Here is a 16622-nt window from a genome sequence, read left to right as displayed (position 1 = left end):
AATTGAGTATTTTTTTTTATAATCTTTGGGTCATTATAACCTTAAAAGGACTATTTTTTTTGGAATGAGAATATTATTTTAGCATATGTATTCCATAAAATAAAATCTACTTTATACAACTAAATTTACTACTTCTGAATACATAATTAATATTATAATTAAAATTTGTAATAAATAAATATTTTTAATATATAAAATGGAATTTAAATTTATGATAAATAATTTATATTTTGATATATTATTATTTTAAATTATTAATCATTTCTTTAAAACAAATATTAAAATGCAAGCTAACACTAAAGATATTAAAAATAAAAGATTGGAAGAGAGATAAATGGTTAAATTAAATCATTCATTTGATATTAAAAGCATAAACATGAGATATATCAAATGCATTTCAGGAGATATTAAAATTTTGAAGATAATATATATATATATATATATATATATTGTTTTTAGTCTTCATATTTTAAATTTTATTTATTTTCTCTTACTAAATAATCTAAAAATTTATTAATGTTTTCTTATTATTTTTTCTATTTATTTATTCAAATTAAATAAAATGTGAGAGGTTTTGATGGCAGACGAGGGAAGAAGGAATAATATTTAATATTATTAGTTCATTAATAACAAGTTTGTGTCGCCTACAAAAAAAAAGTTTATGTCAATCACAAGAAAGCCAAATAAAAACATGCATATAAGCATATTCAACTATGTACACTGAAAAAAAAAAAAACCCTAGTAAGATCGATGGAGACATGGAGTGGTCGATGAACTGGCTTGGATGAACTTATATATTGAACTAGTTGCATGCATTTAGCCAAAAATACGAAAGTTCATCCAAACATGTCTTTTCCGTAGAAGAGGTCGTTATCGTATGCATCATCAAAACGAGAAGTTTTAACATCATTTTGCATGGAATAATCCCCTCCAACTCGAAAGGTAGCTTGATTTGGCATGGCACATTTGCTAAACTGGTCAACATAATCAGAAAAACCTTGTGGTTCATCAAAGTCCCATAAACTAAACCATGAGTCATCATCCACTAGAGTACTGTCTTGCCACGTGGACGAGAATCCCTCATGCAGGGAATTAGGAACGGTATATTGGTGCTCTGTTGTTGGATACATGAAGCCCATTTCTTGTTGCTTACAATTTTGTGTCTCAAAGGATTTTGTTTCGTTTACGGTCTCTTCATGAGACATGATGCTTTTAATATCATACTCTTGAGGTTGTTGTTCCTGTTGTTGCTTGTGTTTCAATTGTTTAAGCACCCTTTTCACTTTTGGCCTTTGCAGCTTCTTCTTGTGTTTGGATCTCTCCCTCTTCCCGAAGTGAGTTCTCCAGTAATTCTTAATCTCGTTATCAGTTCTACCCGACAAGTACTTTGCTATTGTAGACCACCTGCATGTTTTTGTAATTCTCATAAAAATAATAAGTTTGAGAAATTAATTAGAAAAAGAAGGCAAAGAAGAATATGGTGTCTATTAATTACTTGTTACCCAAGGTTGCATGCAGTTCAATAATGATTTCTTCTTCCAGCGGTGTTAATTGACCTTTCTTGAGGCCGGGTCTCAAATAATTTACCCATCTTAACCTGCAACTTTTGCCGCTCCTATTTAATCCTGAAATTCAATTACAGGAGAATTAATAAGGTAGGACACTGTCTTAAAAAAAAGGTAGAAGCCAGAAGAGAAATATGTACAAAGGAAAAATATAGATGTTTCCTTCTTAATTATCAAAATTAAGTGTGTGTCATATAAGTCACACAAAAATAACTATGAAAAATTTCACAATTTTAAAGTTACATTTCATTCACACTCATAAGAGAACTAAATTGCAAATATATCTTTTACCATTCACTTTAGGGTAATAAGATATAGAAGCCTATACATCACAAACACCCGTTTTACATCTCATACAACGTATATATCTCGTGAAATTTTCATCCCATATACCTATATACTTTATTGGCAAAAAAAAAAAAAAAACAAATATATTCGTACAAAAAGTGGAGTTCAACCTTTATGTATATATTCGTCTGCATTTTCACCTTCTCCTTGTTTTTCACATTCCCAAATTTTACTTCTATCGTTTAATAATTTAGGGGTACGTGGTGCAATATTCATAATATATGGGAATCAAAGTAAAAGTAATATACCTGTAAATTTCGCCACCGAACTCCACCTACCATCCCCATGCAAGCTAACATATTCACTTAACAACTTGTCCTCTTCACCAGTCCAAGGGCCTTTCCTCCACCCTTTCTGTGTAGCAAGCGAACCCATCATAGCTACCACGATTTCACTTTAACTTATTAGACACAATCCTACTTATATCTGTGGTTTCTATAACGAATATTAATATATCATGCTCCATTTATACCATGTTAGTGGGCCATATCTTAAATAGATATTATCATTGAGAACTTTGAAATTAATTCCTCAGTTCTTTATTGTGATGTCAGCTATATACTCCACATATGTTTCACAGCTTAATTACCTTTGCAATGAGAATGGGGCTAGTGGATCAAGGAAATCTTAAGCTCCCGTACGGAATATAATACAGATATATTCCAGCGAAAGTAGAAATATGGTTCATCATATGCACGACATAATCTTTAATCAAGACAAAAAAAATAAAATAAAATAAACTGGAGTGCCTTGTTGTTCCCTTGAAAGTGGCTTTTGATCCAAGGCTAGTCCAACAGCTGTATGATTAATTATTAATTAATCCTTAATTCAGGATTTAGATTACATGTATATTGATTATTAGAATATATTTGTAAAGCATGCTATTTTGTTTTATGTTTTTTTTACCAACCTTGGCCGTGTGCTTTAAAATTGTTCAATGAAACTAACCATAATTTTCAGCATAGGATTCCAATTAAGGTATAATGGGGAACATGACTATGTGAAAGGTGAGTCACTTAGTCAACACGTGGCCTTCCTACTGTAATTAGTAGCATATTTGGTGCATTAAAACATTGTTTAATTGCTTAGTTCATATGATACTGAAAGTGGTTTTGCCCGTAAATAGGTATTGACAGCAACTGAAACAATTGAAAAATGTAAAGTTGTTCGCTAAAAGATGCAAACGAAACTTCAAGATCTTCTAAAGTTTCGTAGGCTTTGGTATGGGATGCTTGGTTTGATAGTGCTGAAAGATAATGGAATGCTTTATGGATCTTCTTCGTTTAAGAATTTTGCCATTCAAAAGTAGACAATTAATATTAGTGGCGTTTACGCTCACGTGTACATATGCAAGATTACGATCTTCTTCCCCAAATCTAATTTTGAGTGATGATGCAAAAACAACGACAATCGATTTCAAAGTTTTCTCCATACAAATGTTTGTCGGAGTTTATTTAGAGATTTTTTTTATTCTGTAGCGAGAATATGCCGACCCTTTTTTCTCTATGTTCATAATAGCGTTGAGCATCGAAGATTACATATCGAATTAGGATAAAAATATACAATAGAGTATAATAGAATAGGATAAACAATAACATAACACCATCTTATCTTATTAACATAATAATAAATAAATTATAATATAATAGAATTATTATCCTATCGTATTTCCTTTTATCTTGATCGCTAAACAAATTTTAAAATAATAATTATTTTAAAATATTTTTTTGTCACGTAATAATTATGAGACTTAAGAAGTACTAAGGATAAGAGGAAAGGGAGTAATTAACAAGTAATAATGGGCTTTAGAATTATTCCAAAATTAAATGACATTAGGAAACAAATGCTGGTGCCTGTCAGATCGATCAAGATTACTGGAAACAGCTAAATTTTGATGGCATTTATTTAACAGTGAATTTGATTTCTCTATTATCCTTTTCATGCTATTTTTATGCTACCCGATTAAAATCATATAATTTTTATGATTTTTAAAATTAAATATCATCATTAAATTGTTATTTTAATAACACAACACAGAAATAATAAAAAAGCCAAATCTACAAAAAAGTATCCACATTCATGAACGAGTTGTTTAACATGAATTAATATGAACAGGTTGCTCACTCCGAGTCATCATATGATGTATTTGTTTTCCCACCCATTTTACCAATTCTTGGAATCTTCATGTTTTTCAATAATCAATTTAATTAAAAAACATCGTTATTCATGAACGTCCATAAGTTAACCTGTTCATAATTACCGACTTCAACATATTCTGTTCTATCTTGCTGGGCTCCATATGATGTAGTAAGCTTGTTCTGCATATGCCAACTAATGTGTAAACAGTAATCCTTATCTTTTTAATTTATTTAATTCAATACGTCCCCGATTTAGTTAACTGTAATAAATCCTCTTCTCTAGTTTAATTAAATTATAGTGAAGGTAAATGCGGATAAAAATATTTCAAAATTTTGAAAAGTTGAAATACATGACAATTTATTTCTTTTCTTTTCAAATTTTGTTTGAATAAATTAAACAATTCAATTTTTTTTTATTTTTTGAATAAAATAATTTGGTTTTCATCGCATGCAAAATGTTATTTTTGAACATATATTAAAAAATCAATTTATATTTTTTTTTTATCTAAAATAAACATTAGCCAATTACTTAATAATAAAAAAATAAAAATTTCTTAAAGTCAAATGATTAATTATATCATTTTAATTTCTTTTTCATAGATAACTACAGAATCGAATATTAAGTTTTCGGTATTCTAATTTCAACATATAATTAATGAAATATTTTTTATTAACAAGAAAAAATATATTAATATTTTATTATTATTAATTGTATTGTAAACTTGTATTTTAATTATCATAAAAAAGCAGAAAGAGCTGTGCGCAGTAGTTAAATAGTGGTCGAATTATACTTCTTTAAAATAAAATAATACCAGTTTCTTGGTACTATAATATATATATACTTCTCTACAAAAATAATACCACTTTCATGGTAAAACCGTAAAAGAATACCAATAAAAAAACTTGTATTCTCTAAATAGTATCAATATGGTCTAAAGCAGTTAAAATTAGTATAAAATATGATTTTTCTGTCTATAGTATATCTACTTCTATTTTTTTAGGTTTATAATAATATCTACTTCTTAATTGCAATCTGATAAGTAATTGTAATTCAATGAATTGACTAAATTTTCTACAATTATCTAATTATCGATCGAAGTTGATGATAACGGTGAGGTGGCAATATAATAGTTATAGTAGTAGACTAGAATTTTTGTAGACTTCAGATGTCAAATGTGTGAATTGCGTAAGTGCGTGCAAACTCCCTCATATGATCACCCATCTTATGTATTTACTATTAAGTAGGTAGCGCCTTAAATAATTTTCAAAGTCATACTCCACCAATCAGAATTCAGACTTAATTCGTTATAAATAATAACAAAAAAAAGGAATTCAGACTTAATTTTAACTTTTTTTCTCTGTATAATCAACATACAGTTAAAACTTTATAAATTAATAATGTCGGGACCGGAGAAATTTATTAATTTAGAGAGTTATTAATTTATCAATAAATTAATAATTATTAATTTAAAGAGTTTTTAAGTAATTATATTGTACATACCAAACAAAAAGACAAATTAGTCTATGTCTCTTAGAATTACGTTGCAGCGAACTTTGATACTCAACGTAAATTAGTAACTACTGTGTTCATATGCATTGGAAATCAATAATGACTTTTGAAGTACTTAAAATATAAACAAGAATAACAAATGTGTTCAATGTATTCTTAAGCAAGTTTGACATATATAAATTACATGACCTTGAGACTATGATCAATCAATGTGGCTATCGTAATAAAATGAATATCGACAATCTAATGAACTACCCAGGTGAAAATGAAGCATGTTCGGAGGTTCAGAGTTTAAAAGATATTGTAGGTACTATCATTGAGAACAATGCAGAGGATGACGACGAAGATGATACGGTGTCTTTGGAGTGTTACGCGAAAGAAAGCACTTATGGCGTCGAATACTCTTTATAACTTTATGATACAATATAAGAATACAACACCTGAACTATTGAATGTAATAAGAAAAGTTAGAGATGAGCTCCAAATAGACTTGAACTTTAAAGGAAAATAGACAACTATTGAATCATTTTCAATAGAGTATAATATATTTTTTTTCAGTTTCTAAGAATTATTAATTTATGATTTTATTGAGACCGAAAATTATAAAAGGATCTCACAAAAAATTATCTTATTATTTTATTGAATTTTTTAATTTTTTACATTGACCCAAATTGGAACCAAACAAATTTATTATTTTAGAAAATTTATTAATTTATCGAGTATTAATTTAATGAATTTCTACTGTATAAGAAATATATATGTGATATATATCAAACTTCTTTACGCCTTCATTGCCTTGTACACAATATTTAGAAAACACATTACACACATTCAAGAGAATATAGGAGTTAACAACATGGATCAAAAGCTTGTCTCAAGCTGGTTCCATCTTCATTCCTCAGTGCCCTTATCCTACGTGAAACCACCGGAAAGTAGACCTGGCATGGTTGTAGCTTCCGACAAGAAAAAATCCTGGTGGTGGATCTTGGGCTACATGATCGTGACCTTGAAACAGATTTTGAAAGCCTCCGAGGAGTTTGGGTTTTTCCAGGTTCTTTCTCAAGAATTTTCTTTTCCTTTGTGTTTTAAGTAATTTCACTACCTATGTGTTTTCTACTTCCATCTAATAATTTCTCCTTTTTAAATTAATCAGCACACATAGCAGGTAACTATATAGTAAAAAACTCCAGATAATAATCATTTTCGTGTACTAAAAATATGTAGACTAAATTACACTTTTAGTTTCTTAATTAGGTATCACAATATGCATATGGTCCTTTGAATCTCAATTGCATAAAATGAGTCTTCCTGGTATCATAATTGTACAAGTTTAGTTGCTCCATTAGTTTTCCGTAAAATATTTGATAAATTTTACAAATTTTTCAGTTATAATACATACAAATACTAGCAATATCTTAGCGGCTAATTATATCATATTTTAGTGTCATATGAGTAAAATCTATTATTTAATAAAGGATTTGATAAATATAATATATGATATTGAAATTGTTTCTAACTATCTTTATAAAAAAAGCAAAAAGGATTAGCAAAAGTATTCTAGAATCGAAAGTGAAATTAAGTTAATATGTATGATTAAAAAAGAGCAGCCAAAATGACAATATAACTATGTTACGAATGAAGCTCCACAATCACCATTAACAGAGGCACAAGCAGAGCAACCATTAACAGAAAGGAATCAGAGGCAGAGAACTAAACCAAAGTACCTGAAGGACTTTATTGTCTAAAGGGAAAGGAAGCTGACGTGGCATAGAGTGGTCCAGAAGGGAATTATCCCACGAGCCTTGTAATTCTGTTAGAATAGAATCTTCGTGAATCCTTTTTTGGTTAGGCCCTAGCATCAGAATTCATCAATTCTGTTTGTAACAATTCAAAGAACATACTATATAAAGCAATTACTATGTAATCAAAAGGGCAGAATGAATAAAACTCATCTTCTTCATCTTGTTTCTGGAGAGTCCTAGCTCTCGAATTCTAGAATTGCAAAAAGGGGAAATTCGGCCATAACAACTTTGGTGCTTTCATTGAGAGTTGTCCATGGCTGAATCCACTCGATCTAAGTCCAACATGGAACGAATCGAGGAAGCCATTGCCAAATTAGCCACCAACCACCTCAACGTTTCAAACAAACTCGACGATCTTCTTAATCGAGTCTCCGCCATTGAAGCCAACCAACACAATACTCCCTCTCACTCATCTTCCTCCGCTAACCCGACACCTCCTCACACCCCAAATCCTTTACCTCGCATGAAGCTGGACGTTCCCCGTTTTGATGGGACTGACCCCTCCGGCTGGATGTTCAAAATAAGCCAGTTCTTTGCTTATCACGCAACCCCTGAACCAGATCGACTCACCGTCGTTGCTTTCGCCATGGAGGGACCTGCCCTCGCATGGTTCCAATGGATGTCGCGGAGCGGGCAAATTTCTTCGTGGCTGGGATTCTTGCAAGCCCTTGAAGGCCGATTTGCGACTTCTCAGTATGAAGACCCCACAGGGCTCCTCTCGAAGCTTACTCAAACCGGTACAGTTGCGACGTACTTGTCTTAATTCGAGACCCTTGCCAACAGAACCATAGCGCTTCCAAACTCTTTTTTACTCAGTTGCTTTGTCTCCGGTCTAATACCGGAGATACGTCGTGAGGTGCAGGTTGCACAACCCCTCACTCTCACACATGCCGCGACCCTGGCTCGTCTGCATGAGGAAAAGCTGGCAGACCAGCACCACGCGAACCGCGGTAGGTTTGGCTCACCAGCGCCACCACGGTCGTCGCTCGCCGTGCCCTCACCAGTGGTTCCTGCTCTTCTGCCGCCACCAGCTAAACCTCCCCCTCCGCCACTCAAACGCCTGTCCCCGGAAGAAATGGCGATGCACCGCGAAAAGGGGCTGTGCTTCAACTGCGATGAGAAGTTCTCGTGAGGGCACAGGTGCTCCTCCAAGTTCTTCCTTCTCATTGCTGAAGCAGATGATGCGGCCGTAAACCCCAACCCTATGGAAGAAGAAGCCACTAATAGTGACCCTGACCCGCTCCAGGCCCAAATAAGCTTCTACGCCCTATCGGGTCAATTAGCCCCAGAAACTTTGCGAATGGTGGGCCGGGTCGCTAACCAACCCGTGGTTGTGTTGATCGACGGCGGGAGCACACACAATTTCGTGCAAACCCGTCTCGTCCGTCCATTGGGCCTCACGACACAGGCCACACAACCTCTTCACGTGGTGGTCGGAAATGGCAATGAGGTCCTCTGTCAACAGCTATGCACGGGGGTGACAGTCATAATTCAGAACCAGGACTTCACCATGGACCTTCACGCATTACCTTTGTGCGGTGCCGACATTGTTCTTGGCGTCCAGTGGCTTAAGTCTTTGGGTCCGGTCTTGACAGACTACAACAACCTCACCATGAAATTCATTTCCGACGGACACATAGTGGAGTTAAAAGGAGACACTGATGATACCTTGCAAGCAATAACACCGCCACAACTCCGCCGTATCGTTCGAACCGCAAGTGCCAGTGCCTATTTTCATATCAGCCTAATCCCACCTGAGCTTCCTTCAACCTAAACACTACCCAGAGATTGACGCCTTGCTTACTACCTTCACCACTCTCTTTCAGAAACCCACATCGCTACCCCCTTCGCGTCCCACCAACCATTCCATTCACCTCCTTCCCCAATCAGAACCTGTAAATGTAAGGCCCTATAGATATCCTTATTTTTAGAAATGCGAGATTGAGGCCCAAGTCGAGACCATGCTACAACAAGGGATAATCAGACCCAGCACGAGCCCTTTTTCTTCTCCGGTTCTGCTCGTGAAGAAACGTGATGGGTCCTGGCGTTTCTGTGTTGATTACAGGGCGCTGAATGCCATCACCGTGAAGGACAGGTTTCCGATACCGACAATTGATGAATTAGGTGGTGCATGCTGGTTCTCGAAGCTAGACTTATTGCAAGGGTATCATCAGATACTGATGAAGGAGGAAGATGCTGGCAAGACCACTTTCAGAACCCACAACGGTCACTTTGAATTTCGTGTGATGCCCTTCGGGCTCTGCAACGCGCCCTCATCGTTTCAGGCGACGATGAACAGTACCTTTGGACCACACCTACGCAAATTCATCATCGTGTTCTTTGATGATATTTTAATCTATAGCAGAACCTTTCAGGAGCACGTGAGTCACTTGGAACAAGCTTTCCAGATTCTTCTCGCCGGAAAATTCTTCCTCAAATTATCCAAGTGTACTTTCGCTCAGCAGCAGGTGGAGTATCTGGGCCACGTGGTCTCTCAGTCTGGGGTTCAACCAGTCTCGACGAAGGTAGATGCCATTCAGCAATGGCCGACACCATCCTCGACCAAGGCCTTAAGGGGCTTCCTTGGGTTATCCGGCTTCTATCGCAGGTTTATTAAGGGGTATGCTTCAATTGCATCGCCCCTAACTCAGGTTTTGGCCAAATACAAGTTTCGATGGTCACCGGAAGCTCAAGCAGCTTTTGAAAGACTCAAGACCGTCATCTGCAGCGCCCCAGTCTTACGACTGTCGTATTTCTCTCTGCCATTTGTGGTGGAGACGGATGCATCGGGAATCGGAATGAGGGCCATTCTTTCTCAACAGAATCATCCCATTGCTTTTTTCAGTAAGGCCTTTTGCCCCAAGTTGCTCTGCGCTTCGACTTACATTCGTGAGCTCGCCGCCATAACGTCTGCTGGGAAGAAGTGGCGCCAGTACCTACTGGGCCACCAATTCATCATACTCACTGACCATCGGAGTTTAAAGGAACTAATGTCCCAAGTGGTTCAAACTCCAGAACAGCAACTCTACTTGGCGCGCTTATTGGGATATGATTATAAAATTCAGTATCGCTCCGGCAAGGCCAATGCGGCGGCAGATGCCTTATCTCGCATCCCAGACACAACTCCAAGACAATTACTTCTGCTAACAACACCAAATTTCGTGTTTTTGCAGGAACTTCAGACTCAGCTCTGCCAGCACCCAGACTTCATTGCTCTTCGAGCTTCAATTAACCAGGAACCAGAGAAACACCCTGATAGTATCATTGTTCAGGATTGGATCATGCATAAGGGGCGAATTTGGCTCCCAAGGTCACTCAGTCTCATTGAACCCCTCCTCCATGAATTTCACTCAACCCCAACAGGGGGCCATATGGGTATCACAAAAACACTGGCGCGCCTCAGTGACAACTTCACGTGGACAGGGATGAAGGAAGATGTTCGTAAGTTTGTTCTCGCTTGCAAGGATTGTCAACAAACTAAGAGTGACCATAGGAAGTCACCGGGATTACTTTGCCCCTTACCCGTGCCGGTACGACCGTGGGAAGACTTATCGTTGGATTTCATCGGAGGATTGCCGGCCTTCAAGGGTCACACAATGGTGCTCGTTGTTGTGGATAGATTCTCGAAGGGAATCCACCTGGGTTCACTTCCTTCCCACCACACCGCGTTCAATGTTGCCCATCTCTTCATGGAAATCGTAGGGAAGCTCCACGGGATGCCTCACAGTCTAGTTTCTGATCGTGACTCGTTGTTCCTAAGCCGCTTCTGGCAAGAGCTGTTCAGATTAAGTGGCACGAAACTCCGTATGAGTTCGGCCTATCACCCACAGTCTGATGGGCAGATTGAGGTGATGAACAGGGTGGTGGAGCAATATCTCAGGGCGTTTGTTCACTCTCGACCGGCGACGTGGGGAAGGTACCTCATGTGGGCTGAATGGTCCTACAACACGTCCATTCATTCTGGAACGCAGATGACTCCATATGAGGCGATTTTCGGTAAACCACCCCCATCTTTTCCTCAATACATCACAGGGAGTTCGAGCGTGGATGCAGTAGACGATTTTCTAAGTAATCGTGAGGAATTATTTGAGAAACTTCGAAGGAAGCTCCTCAAGGCACAAGATAATATGAAGCGCTTTGCAGATCGTAACAGGCGTGATGTTGAGTTTGAAGTGGATGACTGGGTATTTGTTAAACTCAGACCACGACGCCAGGTGTCAGTAACTGGAAATTCCCATCCTAAGTTGACCAAGAGATTCTTTGGTCCTTTCCAGATTACTCAGAAAGTGGGCCCAGTAGCGTATCAACTTCGACTTCCCTCACACTCGCGCATACACTCAGTTTTCCACTGCTCTCTGCTCAAACCATGTCATGATCCCTCAGACACAGGCTACACTGTGGAGTTACCCCCATCGTCGATTGGCAATGATCCTCTTATCTCACCACTTGTGATTCTCAACACCAAATGGGACTCAAAAGGGGGCACTCCTAACCTGAAGGTATTGGTTCAATGGGCAGGCCTCCACCCAGATGATGCTACATGGGAATCGTGGGAAGAACTCAAAGCAGAATACCACCTTGAGGACAAGGTGTTTTTTGAAGCACAGGGGAATGTTACGAATGAAGCTCCACAATCACCATTAACAGAGGCACAAGCAGAGCAACCATTAACAGAAAGGAATCAGAGGCAGAGAACTAAACCAAAGTACCTGAAGGACTTTATTGTCTAAAGGGAAAGGAAGCTGACGTGGCATAGAGTGGTCCAGAAGAGAATTATCCCACGAGCCTTGTAATTCTGTTAGAATAGAATCTTCGTGAATCCTTTTTCGGTTAGGCCCTAGCATCAGAATTCATCAATTCTGTTAGTAACAATTCAAAGAACATACTATATAAAGCAATTACTATGTAATCAAAAGGGCAGAATGAATAAAACTCATCTTCTTCATCTTGTTTCTGGAGAGTCCTAGCTCTCGAATTCTAGGAATTGCATAAAGGGGAAATTCGGCCATAACAAACTCCCACGCACATAATGGGGTCTAGGATGAGACTATTTTTGAGAATTAATTTGAATACACCTCAGTGCTAAAATGGTGAACACATTTAGTTAATATATATGAAAAACTGTGATGTAGGTTATCAACAATGGAGTTTCCAAGGAGTTCATGGATGATACACTGAATATCTTCAAGGAATTTCATGCCATGCCTGCTGAAGAAAAGATAAGGGAAAGCTCCCGAGACCCAAACGGAAGTTGCAGGCTCTATACAAGCCGCGAGATTAACAACAAAGACATCGTTCAGTTTTGGAGGGACACATTAAGACACTTCTGTCCACCTTCGGGAGAATTTATGGAGTTTTTGCCTCAAAAACCTGCAAAATATCGTTAAAATAATCTTCAAGTCTATCTATTGCGCGCTTTCATTTTATGTATTTTTTGTTATTTGAAGTATATAGCTTCTTGTGCAACTTAATTTAAATGAGCTTCACGAAATGCAATCTTATTTCATCTTTGAGTCAGCATTAATATAAATAAATTATAGTAAATCCTTGACAATGATAAATTGATAATGATACTATAAATTTCAATTCAAGTCAGAGATGCTTTGAATGTACGTAGAAGTTGATGTGTTCTCGGGTCGGTTGACATGACATCTTACAAAATTATAGTAGGTCAATCAAATTTTTTAATTCCAATCTATTCTTTGAAGCATAATTAATTCCTATAAATTTTATTTCTAGATTATTTCATATTCGTCGATTTTTTTTTCTCTACATGCATTTTCTAAAATAAGTTGGTAATGAGATTTTAACCATTACACTTGGTTTAGTCTGAACATCCATGAGTCATCACTGATTCATCTGCAATGTCCGTATGCATTATTTATACCATGAGTCATCACTAATTGAACATTATTATCATCTCTACGTACCGTTACTATAGTTGCATATCTAGTCCTAATTACCAAAGAGTACAATTGACATCAACACTTTCATATATATAGTTACCACCCATTACGTACAACTAACTACGTAGCTTCCCTCTTTATGAAAACACACACACAAATCCAGTTGACAAATATTTCACAATTTTTCCTCGTATATGAGAAAGTTAGTCATTTGGGGAAAACATGTTGGAAATTATCTTTGTAATTAATATGTGTATATTTACTTTCCTTTTCTAGATAAAGATACAATCCCACTAATTGTGGATCACACTATCTTAGCATTAGTATTAGGACTGATTGATAAGGCATGATGTATATATATTATACTTTTTGTAAATAAAACATATCCTTCAGTACCCTTTTCTAGAGTAAAAGCACATTCTAAAGGGTCATTGTCTTAAATACTATAATAATTGTTATTAATATATTATTATTGGTATTAATTATCATTATCAGTGATTGTAATCTTAACACGAAAAATATTATTTATCTTCTTTTACAACCCAACTCATTCTAATTAATGAAAAAATTATTGTATCCACTACGAATTGGCTATTAGCTGGTTTAATGTTCAATAATTTAAGCAATTTTTTTTGGTGATGGCACGTTGCAGTGAAGTTGTTGCAAAATACGCACAAGAAATGAGAACACTAGGAGTCAAAATTTTGGAGCTGTTATGTGAAGGATTAGGGCTTGACCCAAAAATACTGTTGTGGTGGACTTAGTGATAGTCCATTATTGCTAGCTCATCACTACCCGCCTTGCCCAGAACCAAGTTTAACTTTGGGAGCTCCTAAGCACCGAGATCCAGACCTTGCTACCGTTCTTCTTCAAGAAAAAGATATAAATGCACTTCAAGTCTTCAAAGATGGGGAATGGATTGTTGTTGAACCAATTCCTTATGCTTTTGTGGTTAACATTAGCCTTATGTTGCAGGTGTATGTTTCTCCATCATGTTAGCTCAGAAATTACTATCTACTAGTATTTGACATTGATATAATTATAAGTAGTACACTAGTACGTACATTAGTTGGCATAATATTTGTATTCTAAAACTTCACATCACACACATACATGATGATTAATCACTTGTACTTAATGGGATTGAAATTACTTGCTCTCGTCTCGTGTCTTATTTCTTTCTTTGTTTTCTCAATTAAAAATTGAGATGTGGCAATACTATTATATCTTTCCTAGTTACTCAAAAAAATTATCTTTCCTAGTTAATTTGTTAATGATCGACCATATAGGTGTTATTTTTTAATTAGGAAAACACTAGGGTAAATAGCTAGGTCAAGTGATTTGGTTCCTAATTCGATCCCATTCATTATTAGATAAGGTTTTGCATGACGTACGAAATTCAATTGTGACTTATCAATGTGCAGATCATTAGCAATGGAAGGTTCATCGGTGCTGAACACCGTGTCGTCACAAATTCAGGCATTGCGAGGACCACTGTTGCATATTTTATCCGTCCAACAAATGAACAGATTATAGAACCTGCAAAGCTTTGGTTAAGTTCTGGTGCTCGCCCCATCTACAGCTCCATTACATTTGAAGAGTTCGTGAGAAATTTCATGAGCAAGGGTCCTGACATTGAACAAGAATTGCTCTTATAACCTTCGTAGGAAAGTGCACTTTATAGAAACGTTAATGCATGCCCCTCTCAAATGTTGTCAGCCAATATTTTATTGGTTATAATTCATTTCATGCAATTTCTTATGAAAATCATTCATGCTAAATAACACTTTTCTGTAAGGAAATAGTATGATCAGTATCCATCAAGCACTTCAAAGATTCAAAAGCACTTCAAAGATTCAAAAGACCCAAGCTTAAATACCCACTCTACAATCGAAATTTTGAAAGTAATACAGCCACGACATTACGGATCTAATCTTAACCAACCCAAAAAGTTTTCTGCACCTTTTGACTCTGCAGGATACACTTATTGGGACTATATTGATGTCTGGACGAATGTGTTTTGACATCAGAACAATAAATTCAAACATTCATGGTTAATTTATTTCAAAAATAATATTGTATACAATTTTCCAAACTGGTTTATCCAATGGTGAACTTATTTTGGTCCAATCCCACAAATTTTCTCAGAAGAAGTCCAATAAGGATTTCAACAATTCAACATAATGTTCAACAGCTAGGAATCAAGAATTCCAGCTGATCTAATGTATTTTTCCAGCTTTGGTTTGCCATGGATCTTTTCATGGCAATACATATATGGAAAAATAGATAATAACAAGCAATATCCACCTTTGCAAAGACATGCTTTTGTCAAATGGTGGAGACAATTTGACACTTCAAAGGCTGCTCCGGACCAAGTCAAGAACTGGTTTTAGAGTCACCCAGAATTTCTCAAACCTACTGACCCAGAAACATCATTATTTTTTAATCAAAAATCTCAACTTGCAACATTCCTGGCCAGCTCAAAATCCAAAGAAAGCCTTGCGCAGAACCTTAAAGAAGTTCTCCAGCTACTTCAACAAGAAGAAGAGAAAAAATCTTCAAAGAAAGAGGTTGAATCTTCGGAAGACATTGATGATTAAGACGATGATCCTTTCTACCAGAATGAGGATGATTGTTTCGGCATCTCATTAGAAGAAGATTAATTAGTTGTAATGAAGGATTAATCATTGTAACTAAGTAACCGGTCAAAAAATCATTGTTTAAGTCAATTATTGTAATAGTCCCGGTTGTTGTTACCGGTACTGTAGAAACAGTAATTCATATGTCTATTTAAGGAGTCCTCATCTTCATTGTGAGACACCCTTTCACATAGACGTATTTCAGGTCATCAAGAGGATATAGGTGCTCTAAGAACAACTTTATAAGCATTTCTTTCCGTTTTCAATAAAATTCAAGTTTTTCATTCATTTCCCTTCTCCCTCCCTACTGATCCTGTGCGGCTCTGTCGCCGCTTTGATTTCCTTGCTTGCGAAAACCTGGGATTTGTAAGTCGGAATCCGGTGTGCCCTTGATAACTGTTTTCAAATTTTGCATTTACATCTGTCATTCTAGATTCCTTACTTCTCTTTCGTCCGTTTGATCCCCCCCCCCTCTCTCTCTCTCTCTCTCTCTCTCTCTCTCTCTCTCTCTATATATATATATATATATATATATATATATATATATATATATATATATATATAACAATGGGAAAATCTCCACCGTAGCCCACAAAAAAAACTATTTTGTGCTTATTATTTTCTCTATCTAAAGTCTATTAATTAAAGAAAAATAGATTATGTTTTTCTATAAGCAAAAGTTTTGTTTTATTAAAGAAAAATATATTAGTAGCT

At 36.0% G+C, this 16622-nt stretch overlaps 1 protein-coding gene and 1 pseudogene across 1 annotated transcript; one reads left to right on the top strand and one right to left on the bottom strand.

Moving 5' to 3' along the window:
* Positions 1-600: 600 nt before the first annotated feature.
* LOC100785540 (transcription repressor MYB5-like) lies at positions 601-2352 on the bottom strand. Its single transcript, NM_001254008.2, has 3 exons — positions 2162-2352; positions 1496-1625; positions 601-1404 (listed from the first exon to the last, which is right to left on the bottom strand). Exons 1-3 carry the CDS (start codon positions 2289-2291, stop codon positions 837-839), a joined length of 828 nt encoding a protein of 275 aa, NP_001240937.1. The 5' UTR covers positions 2292-2352; the 3' UTR covers positions 601-836.
* A 4062-nt stretch (positions 2353-6414) lies between these two features.
* Positions 6415-14927, top strand: LOC102663097 (protein DOWNY MILDEW RESISTANCE 6-like; annotated as a pseudogene).
* The last annotated feature ends 1695 nt before the right edge of the window (positions 14928-16622 follow it).

This window comes from Glycine max, chromosome 8 (assembly GCF_000004515.6).
Source record: "Glycine max cultivar Williams 82 chromosome 8, Glycine_max_v4.0, whole genome shotgun sequence".
NCBI lineage: Eukaryota > Viridiplantae > Streptophyta > Magnoliopsida > Fabales > Fabaceae > Glycine > Glycine max.
This window is presented reverse-complemented; position numbering and strand designations above follow the sequence as displayed.